General features: G+C 44.5%; 1 protein-coding gene across 1 annotated transcript in view; it reads right to left on the bottom strand.

Annotated features, from left to right (window-relative positions):
- Positions 1-640: 640 nt before the first annotated feature.
- Positions 641-18,327, bottom strand: part of bckdhb (branched chain keto acid dehydrogenase E1 subunit beta) — a 57,282-nt gene continuing 39,595 nt past the window's right edge. The window contains exons 9-11 of the mRNA XM_056443514.1: positions 17,636-17,722; positions 2,310-2,460; positions 641-1,082 (exon numbers count right to left, since the gene is read on the bottom strand). Of these exons, the coding sequence (XP_056299489.1) occupies positions 2,320-2,460; positions 17,636-17,722 (228 nt within the window). The 3' untranslated portion in view covers positions 641-1,082; positions 2,310-2,319. The remainder of the gene's footprint in view (positions 1,083-2,309; positions 2,461-17,635; positions 17,723-18,327) is intronic.

The following is an 18,327-nucleotide window of genomic DNA, read 5'->3' on the forward strand; positions in this document are numbered from 1 at the left end:
AAAATGTATCCGGAATGAGTTGAAACCTCCTTTGTACACAAGTGATTGTCCAGCCGTACGGACTCGCCCAGGAGCAAGAGTCCTTTAGGATTGAGGTCGGCATGATTTCACTCATGACACAAACTCTGAATGGCAGAGCAGTATCATTTCTTGCCGTCGTCGTCGATAAGATAATAGTTTAGCAATGACTCACGACTTCTCAAACGCGCGTTAGAAGGACACGAAGGTCCAACAATAATCATGATCCGACGATTTGATTCCACACCAAACTTTTAGATGGTAAGCGATGAGCAGGACCTTTCAGGGAAGACACTTTTCTCACTGATATGAAATATGGAAAAGTATTAAAACGTTACAGCAGAACAAAAGTGTGCACAGTGGCCATGATGCAACAGTTGATTTACACCATTTTAAATCAAAGCGCTACTATAACTCTGAAGTGTTGCGTCTGTTTTGCCTAAACATCTTAACTATAATGCAAAAAATATGTTCAACGAGTTGTAAAATAAAAGCAGGCCTTGTTAAATTCCCAGACTTCATTAAATGTGACGACTGATTCTGTCATGTTTTTTTAGCCACAGTGACCAGTGAAGGAAAGGTCACTTTAAAATCTGAAGTGACGCAAATCAACAAACCTAAATGTTTTTACCAAATCGGATTACTTTATTTTCCTTAAAAACCAGAGATCAACTATATTAATACAATATGGGTTAGTGAAGGGCAAACTAAACACAGATTAGAGTAGAGCTAGACACATTGGATTAAAAAAATGTAACAGCACAGAAAGGCAAATGCAATAAAGTCAATCAAACACGCTGACAGTTCTTTTCCCCCCACCGCATCCAACACTTATTAAACAGGAAGTCAAATGATGTGCACGCCGTCGGGTGGGCCATGGAGAGCGGATCAGAGGCGCCGTAACAGTCTTTGCGCTGGAAGACACTGCGGGACATGGAGCCCATCTGGATACTGCTTCTTGATTGGATGGTCAACGACGTGTCTTTTCCTGGCTGCTCTCCGCCGATTTGATAAATGAAGAAGAGGAGCGAGAGCGTGGAGTTCAGGGACGCCAGAGGTTGGCTCTGGAGGAGGAGAGAGGTTCAGTAAGTGGAAGGGAACAACTTGGCAGTCCACAGTGGACGAGGAGGGAGAAGGAGAGCTGGATGGAGATGCAGGGAGGATGAGATTTAATTAAATATTTGATTCAAGCCTCCTTCCATCTTATTATACCATAACATATCTCCAGTGCCAGAGAGCACCATGTGGTTATGCTATTAAATTGGGCCTATCCATGACATGTCGGCCCTGTGAACACAACAGTCAGTCGTTGGTGGTCTGATTACAGGTCAGCGGCTCTAACCACAGGTGTAAATACACCAGAAGCAGATGCTTCAGCCTGCTGAGGCTTGACGTTGGGTGCCAGTTGGTCTCTCCTGCTGTGCCAGCGGGCATCTGAACTAAAAGGGTTGTTGGCGCTAGAAGAGTCAGACGAGGCCTGTTTTGTATAAACGCTCAAAATTATTGATGTGCTTCTGAATCCATAATCGCAAGGCTTAGGCTTACAACCAACAATTTATATATATATATATATATATATAATACATTTAAAACAAATATATATAAAAATAATATATATATATATTAAAAATCTATATATATTTATAAAACTCGATATAAAAATAAAAATCTATATACATTTATAATTTTTTTAAATAAAAATACACATACAAAAATACAAATTCACTTAGTCTATAAAGTCAAAAACATTGGAAATGGCCATTCTATTTTCTAAAGCACCGGGTTGACACATTTATACAGAAACAATGATTGATTTGCGTTTCTTTCTTTATACTTCTGTATATTATTACCGGCAGGAGAAACAGAACGTTGCCCCACATGATTCCAATATGTAGAATTAATAAGTTTTGAAGCAACAGTTTTCATTGTTGTTGTAGCTTCTACGCAAATTGCTCCTGTAATCTTTTTCAGCTCTATGATGAAGTGCAAATGTGCATCTCAAATAAAACCCCACGCGGTTATATATATATATGTCTAGCATATATTACATTAGACAGCTAGGTAAGTAAAAGAGTGTGTCGGAAAAAAGATATGAAATGCAATTTAATTTTCTCTGTAATGATGGTTATTGCTCATGGCAGGTCATTAATTGTTTCCATCTCTTCATAACTACATTACTGTAATATGTAATGCAGATGATATGGTTATGGTTGACAGGCCCTAATATACATTAAGTGTTGGAAAATTACTTAATTCCTCTCTTCAAAAGGAGGTTGTCAGATCTTTCCTACCCGACAAGGTTCAGTAGTTGATCATCTTCTTAATCGCATCAAAGCACTTCCACTTGTCTGGGATGTAGAAGGGCTCAAAGATGTGGGGGAAGGGGGTGTCGTACCCACAGACCCGGCTGATGGGAGCCTCCAGGTTCAGGAAGCACTGCTCCTGCAGGGAGGAAACAAACAGATGAGGACAAATACTCCCATCACTGGTCGACTGCCGTCATATCCAACCACTATCAGTAAAAAAAAAAAGAAAGAAAAAGAAGGTATAAGAGATATTGATTGGGAGAAAACAAATGCAATAGTTACTTCAGAACTTATCAAATTATTTTGTATTGCCGTATCTGACTTGTATGCTTCAAGTCAGAAGGGTTCATTCGGGCTCCTCGGAGCAGACCAGCGCTCCGGCAAAAACAAGCCACGACTCGTGTCTCTCTATTGACCTTTGACCTCTCCCCGTGGAGACGCAGCCGAACCACTCAAACTGGGACAAACCCCCTAATGAGTTAAATGGACGCACTTGAGCTGAAGTACCCTCTCAGAGGAAACTGACCTGCAACCAGACCGAAAGCATCGGAGGCGACTCAGAGGACGTTACGCGGCTCTTTCTTCGCCGGTCGGTCTCGTTTGCTGCGACACCGACGGCATCACACACACACACACACACACACGCACACTCGGCCGCTCGTGAAATCCCACATTACAAACCCAGCAGAAACGCTGCCATGGACTCCGTTTGGCGTCGCGGGAAACGCATGGGTCACACTGCGCGTTTCATGTCTTACGCAACACCCGGCAGAATCCAGGGGCATGTCAAACTTGACGGGGAGCTTTTGGTTTCCAGTCTGTAAAAATACAACAAATCAAGAGAGAGAGAGAGGGAGAGAGAGAGAGAGAGAGAGATATGGAGGGAAGGAGAGAGAGACGGAGGGAGGGAAAGAGAGAAAGGGAGAGAGAATGAAAGAAGAGAGGGAGGGATAGAGAAAGGGATAGAGAGAAAGAAAGCAAAAGAGAGAGAGAGAGGGAAAGAGAGATATGGAGGGAGGGAGAGAGAGAAAGGGAGAGAGAAAGAAAGAAGAGAGAGAGAGGGATAGAGAGAGAAAGAGATTGGGAGCGAGAGAGAGAGAGAGGGAGGGAGGGAGAGAGAGCAAAATAGAGAGAGAGAGGGAGATATGGAGGGAGGGAGAGAGACGGAGGGAGGGAAAGAGAGAAAGGGAGAGAGAAAGAAAGAAGAGAGAAAGGGATGGGGAGGGAGAGAGAGAAAGAGGGAGGGAGAGAGAGCAAAAGAGAGAGAGAGGGAAGAGAAAGAAAGGGAGATTGAAAGAGGGAGAGAAAAAGAGAGAGGAAAGAGAGAGGAAGGGAGAGAGGGAAGGATAGAGAAAGAGATAGGGAGCGAGAGAGAGAGAGGGAGGGAGGGAGATATGGAGGGAGGGAAAGAGAGAAAGAAAGAAGAGGGAGAAAGGGATGGGGAGGGAGAGAGAGAAAGAGGGAGGGAGGGAGAGAGAGTAAAAGAGAGAGAGAGAGGGAAAGAGAAAGAAAGGGAGATTGAAAGAGGGAGAGGAGAGAGGAAAGAGAGAGAGGGAAGGAGAGAGAAAGGGGGAGGGAGCGAGAGATAAATAAATAGAGGGTGGGAGAGAGGGAGGTAGAGAGAGAAAGAGAGAGGGAGAGAGGGAAAGAGAAAGAGAGAGAGGGAGGGAGTCGACATGGTCCTGTAAGAACTTTCCCGCCTGGTCTCGAGTTCGATGATTGAATTCAACGGATTCCCAGATCCACAATGATCAGGTCTGGATTCAGGAATCAATGACTTCATGAAACGGGAACCAGGCTAAGAGTCCAGAGCCATGCTGGTGGCTCCATGAGGCCGAATGAAGGTTACATTCATACAGGTGGGGGGTTTCTTGTCTATGAAAGTTGCTCAGTGGCGCACAGTTATTAAAATTGTTGATGGAAAAAAAAATCACTCAAAACCACGAATGTCAAACTCATGGGACCGCAAGACGAGAAGCAAAGGATAAAGTATTCATCATCTGGGAGCCATGACTTATGCCACATCGTATGACAATGCATTCAATAGATCTGGAGTAGAACATTGGTGATATATGAAGCAACCAACCATCATAGAGTTAAAATCACGTCTGTAATGCTTCGTCCTGGTCACATTCAATTCAATTCAGTTTATTTGTATAGCCCAATTTCACAAATTACAAATTTGTCTCGGAGTGCTTTACAATCTGTACACATAGACATCCCTGCCCCAAAACCTCACATCGGACCAGGAAAAACTCCCAAATAACCCTTCAGGGGGGAAAAAGGGAAGAAACCTGGAGGAGAGCAACAGAGGAGGATCCCTCTCCAGGATGGACAGAACAATAGATGTAATGTGTACAGAAGGACAGATTTAGAGTTAAAATACATTCAATGAATATGACAGAGTGTATGAATAGTTCATAGTAGGCATATTCCACGATGGAGACCTCCACGATCCATCAGGCAGATGGCGGTGGGGATGAGTGGGCGGAGTCTCAACAGTGGGCGGAGTCTGAACAGGACAGTGGCGTAGTCATGAGCAGGAATTCCACGACCCAGACGATCCATCAGGCAGATAGGATCTATGCCGTCTCATAGGGTCCGATGACCCCATGAGACGTGAAGTCAAAAGGACTCCGGGAGAAAGCAGAGTTAGTAAGGTGTGATTGAGAGATGAAAATTCATCCTTAAGGAGAGAAAAAGAGGAGATAGGTACTCAGTGCATCCTAAAACGTCCCCCGGCAGCTATAAGCCTATAGCAGCATATCAAGGGGCTGGACCAGGGCAAATCTGATTCAGCCCTAACTATAAGCTCTGTCAAAGAGGAAGGTCTTAAGTCTACTCTTAAACGAGGTGACTGTGTCTGCCTCCCGGACTGAAATTGGAAGCTGGTTCCATAAAAGAGGAGCTTGATAACTAAAGGCTCTGGCTCCCATTCTACTTTTTAAGATTCTAGGAACTACAAGTAGTCCCGCATTTAGTGAGCGTAGCTCTCTAGTGGGGCAATATGGTACTACAAGCTCCTTAAGATATGATGGTGCATCACCAATCAAGGCTTTGTAGGTTAAGAGAAGGATTTTAAAAGTGATTCTTGATTTTACTGGGAGCCAGTGCAGAGCAGCTAGTGCAGGAGTGATGTGATCTCTTTTCTTAGTTTTAGTGAGAACACGAGCTGCAGCATTCTGGATCAACTGGAGGGACCTAAGAGATTTATTAGAGCAGCCTGATAATAAGGAGTTGCAGTAATCCAGTCTCAAGTAACGAACGTGACCCAATTTCTCTGCATCTTTGTGAGACAAGATGTGCCTGATTTTTGAAATATTACGTAGATGAAAGAATGCAGTCCTTGAGATTTGCTTTACGTGGGAGTTAAAGGACAAGTCCCGATCAAAGATAACGCCAAGATTCTTTACAGTGGTGTTGGATGCCAGGGCAATGCCATCTATAGAATCCACATCACCAGATAATTGATCTCTGAGGTGCTCAGGGCCGATTAAAATTACTTCGGTTTTGTCTGAGTTTAACATCAAGAAGTTGCAGGTCATCCATGTTTTTATGTCTTTAAGACATGCTTGAATTTTACAGAGTTGGTTGCTCTCCTCTGGTTTTATCGATAAATATAGTTGAGTATCATCTGCATAACAATGAAAGTTTATGGAGTGTTTCCTGATAATATTGCCCAATATTGCATGTATAAGGTAAATAAAATTGGTCCAAGCACAGAACCTTGTGGAACTCCGTGCTTAACGTTGGTGGTTATCGAGGCGTCATCGTTTACAAATACAAACTGAGATCGATCTGATAAATAGGATTTAAACCAAATTAGTGCTGTGCCTGAAATGCCAATCGACTGCTCCAGTCTCTGTAACAGGATGTCATGGTCAATGGTGTCGAATGCAGCACTAAGGTCTAACAAGACCAGGACAGAGAGGAGTCCTTTATCTGCTGCCATTAAGAGGTCATTTGTAATTTTCACCAGTGCTGTCTCGGTGCTGTGGTGTTTTCTAAATCCTGATTGAAATTTCTCAAATAAACTATTATGATGTAGAAAGTCGCACAACTGATTTGCGACCACTTTCTCAAGGATCTTGGAGAGGAAGGGGAGGTTAGAGATCGGTCTGTAGTTAGCCAACACATGACTTCTATTCTTCCGTCCTTCCTGGAGAGGGATCCTCACTTTTTCCCCCCTGAAAGGGTTTTTTTCTATTTTCTGGGAGAGTTGTTTCTGATCCGATGTGAGGTCAAAGGTCAGGAATGTCGTATGGGAAGAGATTGTAAAGCCCTCTGAGGAAAATTCATAATTTGTGATATTGGACTAAATTAAATAAAATGAACTGAATTCAAATAGATAATTTGACATGCTCAAAGCGTGTGAACAGAAGCCCTCACCGGCGTCATCGGGTCGGTTCCGATGGACTCTGGCACTCTGGGAACTTTACAGTCAGCTTTACAGAATGCACCCTGAAGGAGACGAGTAGTTCAACCAACCCTCCTTTTCCTCTTCATTGCTCCGTTCCCTCCTTCCTTTGGGATTCTCTCCGACAGCAACCGACAACAACCGCTGTTCCGTTTATCCGTCATATCGACCTTGTGTCAAACCGTGTGCCTTTTAAATTAAGTTAATACGTTAAGTGAATAAGCCACTTAAGAAAAAAGGAGAAACGAGGTCCTGGCCTCCTGTCATATTGCACAAGTGGCCTCCGGGCAAAGCAATTATAACAGGGATTAACTATCCCGGTTTTGACATGCAGCGGATGAGCAAGGTATTTTTGACGTGGTCAACGTTGCTCCTCCCACTAGCCCAAAATAAAACAAGCTACGTTGTTGCAGTTTATTGACGATAATTGCCAATAAGAGGATCCTTGTCCGTCGAGATGACCGACATCATCTGCCCGTCTACAGACGACGAGTCAGACGGCACCTCCCTGGTGTGTCCTGTTGTCTGGGTCACATCTGTAATCTCCTCTAAATGCATCCACTGTGAAGTGGGAGGAAAGTACAGGAGTCCGACTGCCGGCCACCACAGCTGGACAGAGGACGGCCAGACAACTCAGATTCCACTCAAAATCGGTGTTTATCTTTTGGGGAAGTGCATCATTATACGTATTATACTTAAATGTCAGAATCAAAATATGTCAACCTGGCAGTGCCAAGGCGCTTTAAAAAAAATACTTCTGCAGCGGGGGCTTGAGTTGCCGTGTCTCTTGTCACGCAACAAATCACAGCTGGTCAGAAACAGCCACAGGTTTGGGGCTACAGGAAGTGACCCTTCCTATACCGGCTCAGAACGTCAGCGCATCCAAACAGCCCGACTTCAACCGAGACCAGTCTGAAGCCTACTATTTTCTTTTTTTGTACCTCTCTAAATGAAGATCACACGACACTCGTCACTTCTGAGAGTGAAGATAAGATATATTGGTGTGCCATTCCAATGCACACTAATATATCTTTTCCTATCTTCATAAATTATTCTAGATTATACTAAATTTCTTTCCCCCCGGGCACCCGCTGGTGCGATGTTGGACTTTTCATTTGCTGTATATATGCATCTATTAATGTATTATTAACTCGGTTCACTCTGTTTTCCTGCCGGTATCACTTATTTATATATAGATTTTAAAGCCCTCAGAGGAAGATTTAAGGATATTGGGTTATATAAAATATACTGAATTTTAAAAATAAATCATATTTTGTTACATTTGTTTCATGAAATAAAACTAATAAGTGAATCCCTTGCGTGCTGAGGTTTTAGAGACGGACTTAAACTCTACAAGTTATTTCATCCCTCACGTTTTTTCTTCTTCTTGCTGGTCTTCTTTAGCTTTACCATCTTTTATTCAAATCATTTGAATACTGGCTTTTTTTTGTGGAGACTTACATTAACAGAGTAACACAGCTATACCATATTCACCGCGGTGCCGTTTTAAGTTTCTCGATAGAAGCGTCTTACTAAAAAGTAGGGCTGTCAATCGATTAAAAAAAATTAACTAATTAATCGCACATTTTGAAATTCATTAATCGCGATTAAATTTTTTTCTTCTTCTTATCTTCTAAATGAACGAGTAATCCCTTCAGACAGCGTGCATTTTAGACACTTGTTTAATTGTATTCTTTTTTAAAGACCAAACTTCACACAGAGCTGTGTTTTCAAAGAGGCTCCTACCTATAAAGTGCCAGCGAGGTATTTAATATCGTGGATGATAAATTGTTTCTTCAGTGAAACATCAGATTAGTAAGAAAAGGTGTATTTGAGACACCATTGGTTCTGTCATCTTTAACATTGAACAGCAGCAGAACCAGTGGCCTTGGTAAACTGACTGACATTCAAATATGTAATGTTAACCCTCTGGAGGCTGGGGGCATGTTCTCGATTTTACAAAACAATGTAAATTCACCATTTAAAGTCTTTTGCATGCGACACATCCCAGTGTTTCCCCCACCATTCTATCAGGGTGAGGCCCCGCCCCCCTGTAATGTTCTCTATAGCGCCAGATTACAGCAGAAGTAATGTAAGGTTCTTTTCTTCAAGACGTCTTTGTTCTTTTATTAAACTAAACGTCTGTTGTTGGTCGTCTCTACAGCAGCATGTCATTCTGTCTCGACGTGTCGGTCACTCTTCTCGGCTCTCCGTCTCGCGCTCCGCAGAGCTCCATGCCGGCGTGTCTGCGCGCGCATCGGGGCGGCGCAACAACAAAAAAGTAACCTGCACCTTCCGCCCCGCGTCACCAACACGTCGCCCTCTGTTTCTCTGTGAATATCGAGGAGCAGACGGGAGGAAGGAGGCGGACTGCCGCGGCTTGACACTCAGAGGAGTGCAACAACTTCAACGCACACCGGAAGTAAACAAAGTTGCGTTAATTGCGCTAAAATATTTTAGTGCGTTAATCGCGGACAAATTAATCGCATAGATTAACGCGTTAACGCTGACAGCCCTACTAAAAAGCAATCCAATAAAAGTGAGGCAATAAAATGGCATTACAGAGAAGCCTTGTGTCGTATGCGAGCCATTTAAATTCAGCGCGGGAATAAAAGCCACTTGAGGGGTGATTAATGCTATTGCGGAAAACATGCCAAACCTAATTTGTATTTTTCTTTAGGGTTTAATATCATGAAATTCTGAAGGAATATAACAACGATCTCTCTCAACCAGGCCTTTATCTTCATAGCTCCATTTCCTCCTACCTTGTGGACTTCAGTCCAACCAAAGGGTGATTTTCTCCAACGGACACTGTACCAATGAAATTAAAGCCAAAAGTTTGACTTTTCCAATGTTCTCCAATCATTTCATGTGCTGACAATGGCCCGGGGGTCTATGAGGTGCAGTCAAAGTCAGTCGTCTTATTAAAAGTTGTTTTTAAAAGCTAGAGTGTCTGTGTCAAGAAAGGTTCCTTTGAGACGTACTGTAGCGTCACCCTTCAGTGAGCCTCGCGCTTTCAAACATGTTCTGCGTTTGAGCTCACGTAGCCTCCAGCAGGCAACAACGTGGCGACGATGTCATAGGTTCCCTTTGGTCATGATTCTGAGAAGAGGATATTAAATTAACTAAAAAGGGTCAGATTCCTTTCACATGAACTCACTAAAACAGTGCAGTCCTGTTCAAAAGATAATTTAAATATGTATGGCATGCTCTAACGAAAAGGAACAGGTGAGTTCAGTGTGGAGGCAAAAACACTTGGGAATGTTTAGGTTGAACAGGAGTGTGCTTGAATAGAGTGGGCCTGGAGCTAATCTGAACATCATCTTCATTTGAATGTATGGCAGGTCCACGCAACAATACATATTTCAAGGGTTCGTCTTATCAGATCAAGATCAACACATTCCTGTGATTTTGCTTGGGTGCAGGCTTGACTTAATGAGTTATGGGACTGTTTAACTGGCCCCTGGGTATTAGTCTAGGGTATACATGTAATAGTGGACATTTCTGATGGAAACTGAAGAGAAAAATGTATATATTCTGTAGTGTGATGAGCCTCCATCGGGGTACTAGTGCAGGTCGATTCTCAGTCTTCATTCAGAACACATTGGAGTGACATACAAGTAAGAAAAGGCTGAGTGAATGGAGCTTTAGGCTACTGGCAACTGATGGATTGAGCAGCAGCAGCAGACCCCATTATATAATAAAAATAATAATAATACTTAAAAATTTGTATTGCGCCTTTCTTAACACTCAAAGACGCTTTCCATTAGGCATAGACAAACAGAACTAAATAAAAAGACGAGGAGCAAACAAAACAAACAGAACATTTTGGGTAAAAAGAAGAAGAAATAAACTGGAGAAGCTATGTGGAATGAGTCATGTCGGCAAGGGTAGGGTTCAGGGTGAAGGCGAGTTTGAAGAGACGGATTTTGAGGGCTTGCTTGAATGATGATAGGGTGGGAGCATGACGGATGTGGATGGGCAGGGCATTCCAGAGTGGGGGGTGCAGCAGCTGAGAAGGCCCCGTCACCCCAGGTCCGGCACTTGGTCCTGATGGTCTTCAGAGAGTGTTTGTACTGGCGGGCCTGAGGCAACGGGTTGGGGCTTGGAGGGGGAGGAGGTCTGAAAGGTAGGGAGGAGCCAGGTGGTTTAGGGCTTTGTCCATCCTGAATTGGACTGCGATCCAGTGAAGGCTGCGTAGGACCGGGGTGATGTGTTTATAGCGGCGGGTGGAGGTGAGCGGCAGAGTTCTGAACATACTGAAGTTTGAGGATTTTTGGAAGGGGGTGACTATGTAGCCATCAATGCCGAGAGGGAAGGTCTGGGCTGAGCAAGTGAGGGAGTTAGGTCCGATGAGTATTTCAGATTTATTGCAGTAGAGTTTGATAAAATTCAGTTGCATCCATAATTTTACATCAGTGAGACAGGTGGTGAGAGTGGAGTGGGTGACTGAGGTGATGGTAGAGTCAGGTGTCGTCAGCGTAGCAGCGAAAGTCAAGACCATGGCGACGGATGATTTGTCCAAGGGGAAGGATGTAAATGATGAAGAGTAGGGGACCAAGCACAGAACCTTGGGGGACACCGTGGGTGACTGGGGAGGTGGAGGATTTACAGTTGTTTAAGGCAATGAATTGATGTCGGTCTGAGAGATAGGTGAACCAGGAAAGGGCTGTGCGAGTTACGCCAAGGGAGAACTGGAGACGTGAGAGGAGGGTGGAGTGGTTGATAAAGTCGAAGGCGGCACTGAGGTCAAGGAGGATGAGGATGGTGAGGAAGCCAGAGTCAGCAGAGCGAAGTATGCCGTTTGTGATTTTCAGTAGGGCGGTTTCTGCACCGTTTTGAACGGAAGCCGGATCGGAAGGGTTCTGAACACCCCCCTGTGTGATCCTCCTGTGTGCTTGGATCCTGACTCCCGACCCGCCAGGCCAGGTGGTCAGGTGTGGGACACCTCCAATCCCTCTCCCTCACCCAGAACACAGGATCCCCAGGGTTGCGCCTCCCTCCCCCTACTGTACACACATGTGTGTGTGTGGGTGTGTTCAGCTCAATCACCCAATCAATGACATTGATGACATGGTGGTGTGGGGCCTGATCTCCACGGGCGAGAAGGCCACTGGCTGGTGCCGGGACAACAGCCCATCATGAATGTCACCAAACTAAGGAGCTGTTAGGAAGGTACAACAACAGAGGACGACTCACACTGGATTAACGGGACTACTGTGGAGAGAGGGTGAGAGTAAATACCTAAGGGTCCACACACGGAGGATCTGGTGAGAAAGGCAAGGCAGCGCCTCTACACCTCAGGGCAGCTGAGAAATTTTAAAGGTTTCCAGAGGATCCTTCAGTTCTAGCTGTAGAGTAGAGACCTGACCTGGTTTGGCAACTGCTCCGCTCAGGACAGGAAAGGCTTGCAGAGTAGTGTGCGTTGGCTAAGCACTATTGGAACTACACTCCCACCCTGCAGGACTTGTACACAGGGAGGTGCAGACAGAGCCGCAGGATGGATCATGGGAGGATCCACCCCAACAACAGACTGTTTCAGCTGCTGCGGTCAGGCAGGCGCCTCCGTAGTCACGCTGCAGAACAGAAGAGAGAGCGGGAGTTTTTTTCTTTCCATCAGGATTGAACTCCGACTCACCTCACCAGGACCCCCACCCCACACACTGCCTCTCTTTCTAGGCAATCGTCTAGTTTATGGAGATTGGAGGTGGGACTTGAGTTGTGATGCCACAGCTCTCTCAAGGACTTTGGACAGGAAGGGGAAGTTGGAGATGGGCTGGTAGTTGTTGGGGTTGTCAGGGACAACACCAGTTTTTTTTCAGCATGGGGGTGACATCAGCGAGCTGGAGTGTGGTGGTATGAGACCAGAAGACAGTGTGGAGTTGATCTTTGTGATGAGAGGGGAGAATGAGGGCATGCAGGCCTTGACTAAGGAAGACGGAAGGGGGTATGGAGGAGAGGTCAGTTTCCGTGATTGAATTGAAGGATGTGAGTGAGTGGATTGGACGTAAGGGAGGATCATGTTGAGGGCTGGGGGGTGGTAGTAGAGGAGGAGGGGGCAGCCAGCTGGTTGTGTAGTGCAATTATTTTGTTGTGGTGAAGGAGGTGGAGATTGTGTCAATGGGCTTGAGGAGTTTGTTGATGGTGGATAAAAGCATTATGGGGTTGTTGGAGCCAGATTGGATAATGGAGGAGCAGTGAGAGGAGCGAGCGGTGTTGAGGGAATCTCTATATTGCCGTTGGTGCAGTTCGAAGGCATCAAGAAAAACAGTGAGTCCAGTTTTCTTTGCAAGACGTTCAGGTTGACAGCCCTGCACTTTGAGGTGGTGAAGTTGGTCAGTGTACCAGGCGGCGGAATGGGTGAAGACCAGTTTGGATTTTATGGGGGCGAAGATGTCAAGACAGGAGTGCATCATAGTAATTGACCAGGGCCGTGGGGGAGGCAGAGAGGGTGGCAGCCAAGGTAGAGGAGAACGAGGGGGGGGGTTGATGGACTTGATGTTCCAGAATGTTATGGTGCAACTCTGCTCAACATGGGGGGGGGGGGGATGTCTATACCCAAGGTGATAGCCAGGTGGTCAGAGATGTTGAGGTCGATACTGGTTCAATGGCTGATGGTAATGCCAGAGGTGCAGACGAGGTCAAGTGCGTGTCCTTTTTTATGATTGGGAAAGTCGACATGTTGGGTGACGTTTGAAGTGGTCAAAGATGTCCAGGAGTTCTGATGAGTGGACGTGGATGTTGAAGTCACAGAGCAGCAGCTTGGATGGAGAGATGGCGCAGAGTTGTGTGAGAAATTCAAACAGATCATCCGTCTGTTTCTCAGAAGGGTTTATTGTGATCTGTAGGTCCAGGGGTAGGCGGTTGTCTTCAAAGCTATCGGTTTTAATAGGTTGCAATGGCTTTGGCAATACAAAAATATAAGCTCTTTATTATCCGTGAAGGCATTTAAGCCAGAGAACATCTTCAGCGAACAGAAACTGTAGAAAAGTACCACGACTCAGCGGGGCGTGCTGGGTTGGATGTCGGACTCTGTCGTTTTAAATTAAACTCAAATGACGGAAAGCGATTGCAGTGGATTTAGAGCCAGCCGATCCAAGAGCTTCACAGGATCCTCAGAGACAATGCCATATGATTAAATGCAATATAATATTTACATAAACTGTTTTTCCTTAGCTAGCAAACTACCATCTTCAGTATATTTTATTGTACACTCATTGTGCCATTTGCACTTTGAAAAACGACTGTTCAAAGCAGCTAAAACCTTCTTGTAATGTAACACCCTATAGTTGCAATTGCACAGCAGTTCATTATTACTTTGACAACCAATGACTTGTTCTTCTTTCTTTTTTTGAAAGCCAAGTGATCAGCCAAAGTGCGAAACTGAATATACTGGAGTTGGGTCTCTCGTTGTTTGGAGTTCAGAGAAGGAGGGTGAGTCACCATTTCTGTCTGTTCATCCCTAAGGTCCATGAAAGCATTATTATCTTTCACCACGTCTCGTCCATTCTCCGTCGGGACATCCGCCAAACACTCAGGACAGGGCTAGCTAATGACACATTATTATATCACTCACACTGAAGCCAGAGCAAACTTGCCAAGCCCAACTAAACTCCCTTATGCTCTTCATAGAAAAGAAAAGAAACTACCATGACTGAATCTCCCAGGGAAGAGCCTGAGGTGATTAGCGAGTAGGTAAAGCCACTCTCTCTCAAATGAATAGACTGGAGCGCTCAGACAACTGTGCCTCGACGATACGGGTTTACTGACAACACGTTTCTCTTTTTGGGAGACTGTACTCGTAAACAAGGAGGCGTGGTAAAAGTCAGACTAATTCAGCAGTGGTTGTTAAAAGCTCTCTCACTCTCTGTGCATGCTCGAAGCAACATTTTGACGAGCTGATATTTTGAACTACTCCTTTAGGTAATCTTTTTTGTCAAATTGCTGCAAATTATCGAAATTAAAAGTGCCATTTTGTATTAAGCCAAAAAGTAATCTCATTCATGCCAGATTTAGAATGTCATTGTTCAATTGTTGTGCATTTCAATCACGTAAAAAAAAAAACTGCAACATTTACATTAACTGTGTTTTATGTTGCACGTTATTACCTAATGAAAGATTCCCAGATTAAAAAACGGCGTTAAATATGCAGTTTTTTCCCGCAGCTGTTGACATGATAACTGGGTCAGTTGTCATGGTAATGCAACTCACTTTCTGGCTCAGTCAGTCAGACTCTGCTCTTGACAGTCTGAAAAGACTGCAGAGTTGACCAGAGCACACCCATTAGCTTACGGCTTGAAGGACAGGGTTCGGCTGCTTACGGAAGATGGATATCCATCACTGACCGATGGCACTTACACTGTGGTATGTTGCTGTTGTCTGAAAAAAAAAAAATGGGTCATAAAGGTTATACCATTTGAAGATTTAATAGAGGGAGACTCAAAAAAGCCAGGTCTCTTGTTGCACATTTTTGTTTCAATAAATAGAATAAGTTAGAGTTTTGTCCTCAATTCAATTCAGTTTATTTTGTATAGCCCAATATCAAAAATTACAAATCATCCTCAGTGGGCTTTACAATATGTACACGACATCCCTGACCTTTGACCTCACATCAGATCAGGAAAAACTCCCAAGAAATAGAAAAAAATCCTTTCGGGGGGGAAAAAAAGGGAAGAAACCTTCAGGAGAGCAACAGAGGAGGAGGATCCCTCTCCAGGATCCTCTTCATCTCTTATTAGACAATAACAGCAATGGTACAGTATTAGTAAGTAATGGCTGCAGGTATGAGGGATGACTTCTTAGATCGGTTTCTCTGACCCAGAGGAAAGGGTGAGAGGCGACTGATGTTCTCTGTGTGTGTGTTTGTGTACATAGTACAGCCCTTGGTCCTTTTTGCACTTTGTGGTGGCTGCTTGGTTTGACCGCGATAACAATAGATTCCAAGTTTCTTGGCGCTGTACGTCTGTTTAAGGCGGTCACTCGTCAACCTTTCATGCCACATGCATGCGAGAAGGCTTCGGGGTTCAGCCGTCAACTTCAGAGGAGAACGAGGCTCTGAGAATACCAGGTGTGTTCATCTGGACAGCATTGGCACAATGATATTGACTGATATGATTAATGATATTAAATGATCCCAGATGGCTTATTGATAAGTAATGATGTAGTCCCATGAGCTGGTAACTTGCTGCCATAAAGCATTTATAACCGTTAATGGCACTAAACACATCACTTAAGAGGGAATTACAGGCTACCGTCACACTCTGCATTGAGTGAGCAAACCAGAACAAGCATATTCCTTCACCGTTGACATCTGTAATATAACGTAGGGTTTAATAGTGCGACCGAGGCCTTGCAGGTCAAGCTGCATCCTTTTAAAAACACACAACTATGAACCAGTCGGGAGGTTTTTCTTTGCAGAGAGTATATCCACATCCCCTGAGGCCATGTGAAAAACTGCAGATCAAGGGAACCAGTGAGCACACCAACGACTTACATCACCCGTACACAATGTGGAAACATGGAGATGAGGGAGATGAGTCACTGATCCTTTAAGACCTCACTGACGGGGGAGAGAGAGCAACATCTGACTGCCAGTAGACGTGGAGCGGGTCAGTGGACTTCACCTCTTCAACTCGAGTACATGAACATAAACAAGGACACCGCTCCAGGTAACACACAGTGGATTCAATTAGTCCGGTGACGGGTATAAAAAGAGGTTGGAGAGACGTGCAGGAACCCCCCCCCCCCTACATAGTGAAGCCTAGTATGTCACCAAGCAAAAACAAGATATAATTAAGATGATGGGAAGAGGAAGACTTTTCATTAAGTCATGCATCACATTTGGCTCAGAATTTGTCGTCATCAGCGGTCTCTGGCATGTGTTGCTTACAGTGGCCAATATTTCGTAAACCTTATATGGATGGTTAAGACCCGCTGTATCAACACTCTCATATGAGAAGTATAAACTCACAAAGGTTCCTCTGTGCAGCTAAGTGGACCAGTCACACTCCTCTAGTGTACGGTCATCTTTTTGGATCGTTAGCTTTTTTGCTGACTTCTTTTTCACTCCATTATCGCCGATGGCTGCGGACCAGCAAGTAGCAAAGAGCCTCTCCTGCTCCGGGGCAGGAGTCGATATGACATAGTAAGACACATCACCCTCAGATAGACATGAGAGAGGACTGCATGTTGTTGCAATGGAATCAGTTGGACTGCTGAGTCCCATTTTAATGTCGTCTTTTTTAAATTGGTACCATTCAAAATGATGCAGTTACCTACTTTTCACCAAATTTCCATGAAACATTTAGTGAAATCTGCGTATAGACGAGTTTATTAATGCCACAAATGAATGAGACAATAGTTTGATGAAAATACAAATTTATATCAATGTTTATTCTTTTAATCAAACTGCGTAAATGAAAATATGAATATAACAAATGTCGATGACTTTTCCAGAACTTTGGGAAATTTAAATTGTTTTAAGGACTTTTCTAGTCATGACTTTTCCAGGTTTTCCATGACTGTACAAACTCTGCTAGAAGCATGTGCATCATGTCTATGGGTTCAGATTTGATGGAGTTACAACTCTAAGAATTATGATTACTTTTATTTTTATTTTTTTAATACTGCCTTTCCCATGTCCCTTTCGACTCACTAAGAATCTCCCGCTGTGCCTCCCTACCCCAGGGAGACGCACCTCGCCGTTTTAAAGCTTTGGGGCACTCGGTGCAAGGCTCTGAGAAGCTTTATTACAAAGTGAGACTTTTATTGCTAAAACTATTGCAACCATTTAAGACCGATAGCTTTGAAGACAACCGCCTCCCCCTTGGGGAGCAACAGATCCCAATAAACCCTCGTGAAACCGTGTGTTCCGAGACAGACGGCCCGCACTTACCTGCACTGAAGAGCTGATTTCAGCAGCGAAGCCTCCGGTTATTGGCGCTTCGTGGCTGATGAGCAAGCGTCCGGTTTTTACCACCGACTGAAAAACAAAGACACAGCGATGATTAAAGAAAAGTTCGGCGTTCCCACATTTTTCATTGCTTCAAAGCAGCAGCACCTATAAATCATGTGGCTGACATTATCCGCACAAAAATAAAAACAGGGCAAGTGGGCCAATTCATGCACATCAAAAGTTCAGACACGAAATTGTTGGCGGCGCCTGCACCGCTCAGACGAGTGTCACTCAAATGTATTCTCATATTCTGACAGCTACCTGGGACCGGTTGCCCAATAAGAACGGCTGCTGTGTTATTATGCTATATCTGCATGCTACCCTCAGGCTGCATGCATGTCTGGCTGTGTCGCTGTGTGTGTGTGTGTTGTGTGTGTGCATTTATAAAACGGATCCTAAGAGTATGAGTTGGAGAGCTGATGTCGGCTGGTCCGCGGCGCCAACGGGACAATCATGGACATTAGAGGTCTCAACCTCCCAGGCATTTTGCGTTTGGCTTTTCTGCAACGTGCCATTACGGCAGGAGGATGCCTCTCGCTGCTCCGCCCGTTATCTACCGCAGCATGAAACCAATACTGGACTATAATCTCATCCACTTGCCACTGGTCCAGACCAAGGCTATGTCTGGTCTG

This window comes from Pseudoliparis swirei, chromosome 22 (genome assembly GCF_029220125.1).
Source record: "Pseudoliparis swirei isolate HS2019 ecotype Mariana Trench chromosome 22, NWPU_hadal_v1, whole genome shotgun sequence".
NCBI lineage: Eukaryota > Metazoa > Chordata > Actinopteri > Perciformes > Liparidae > Pseudoliparis > Pseudoliparis swirei.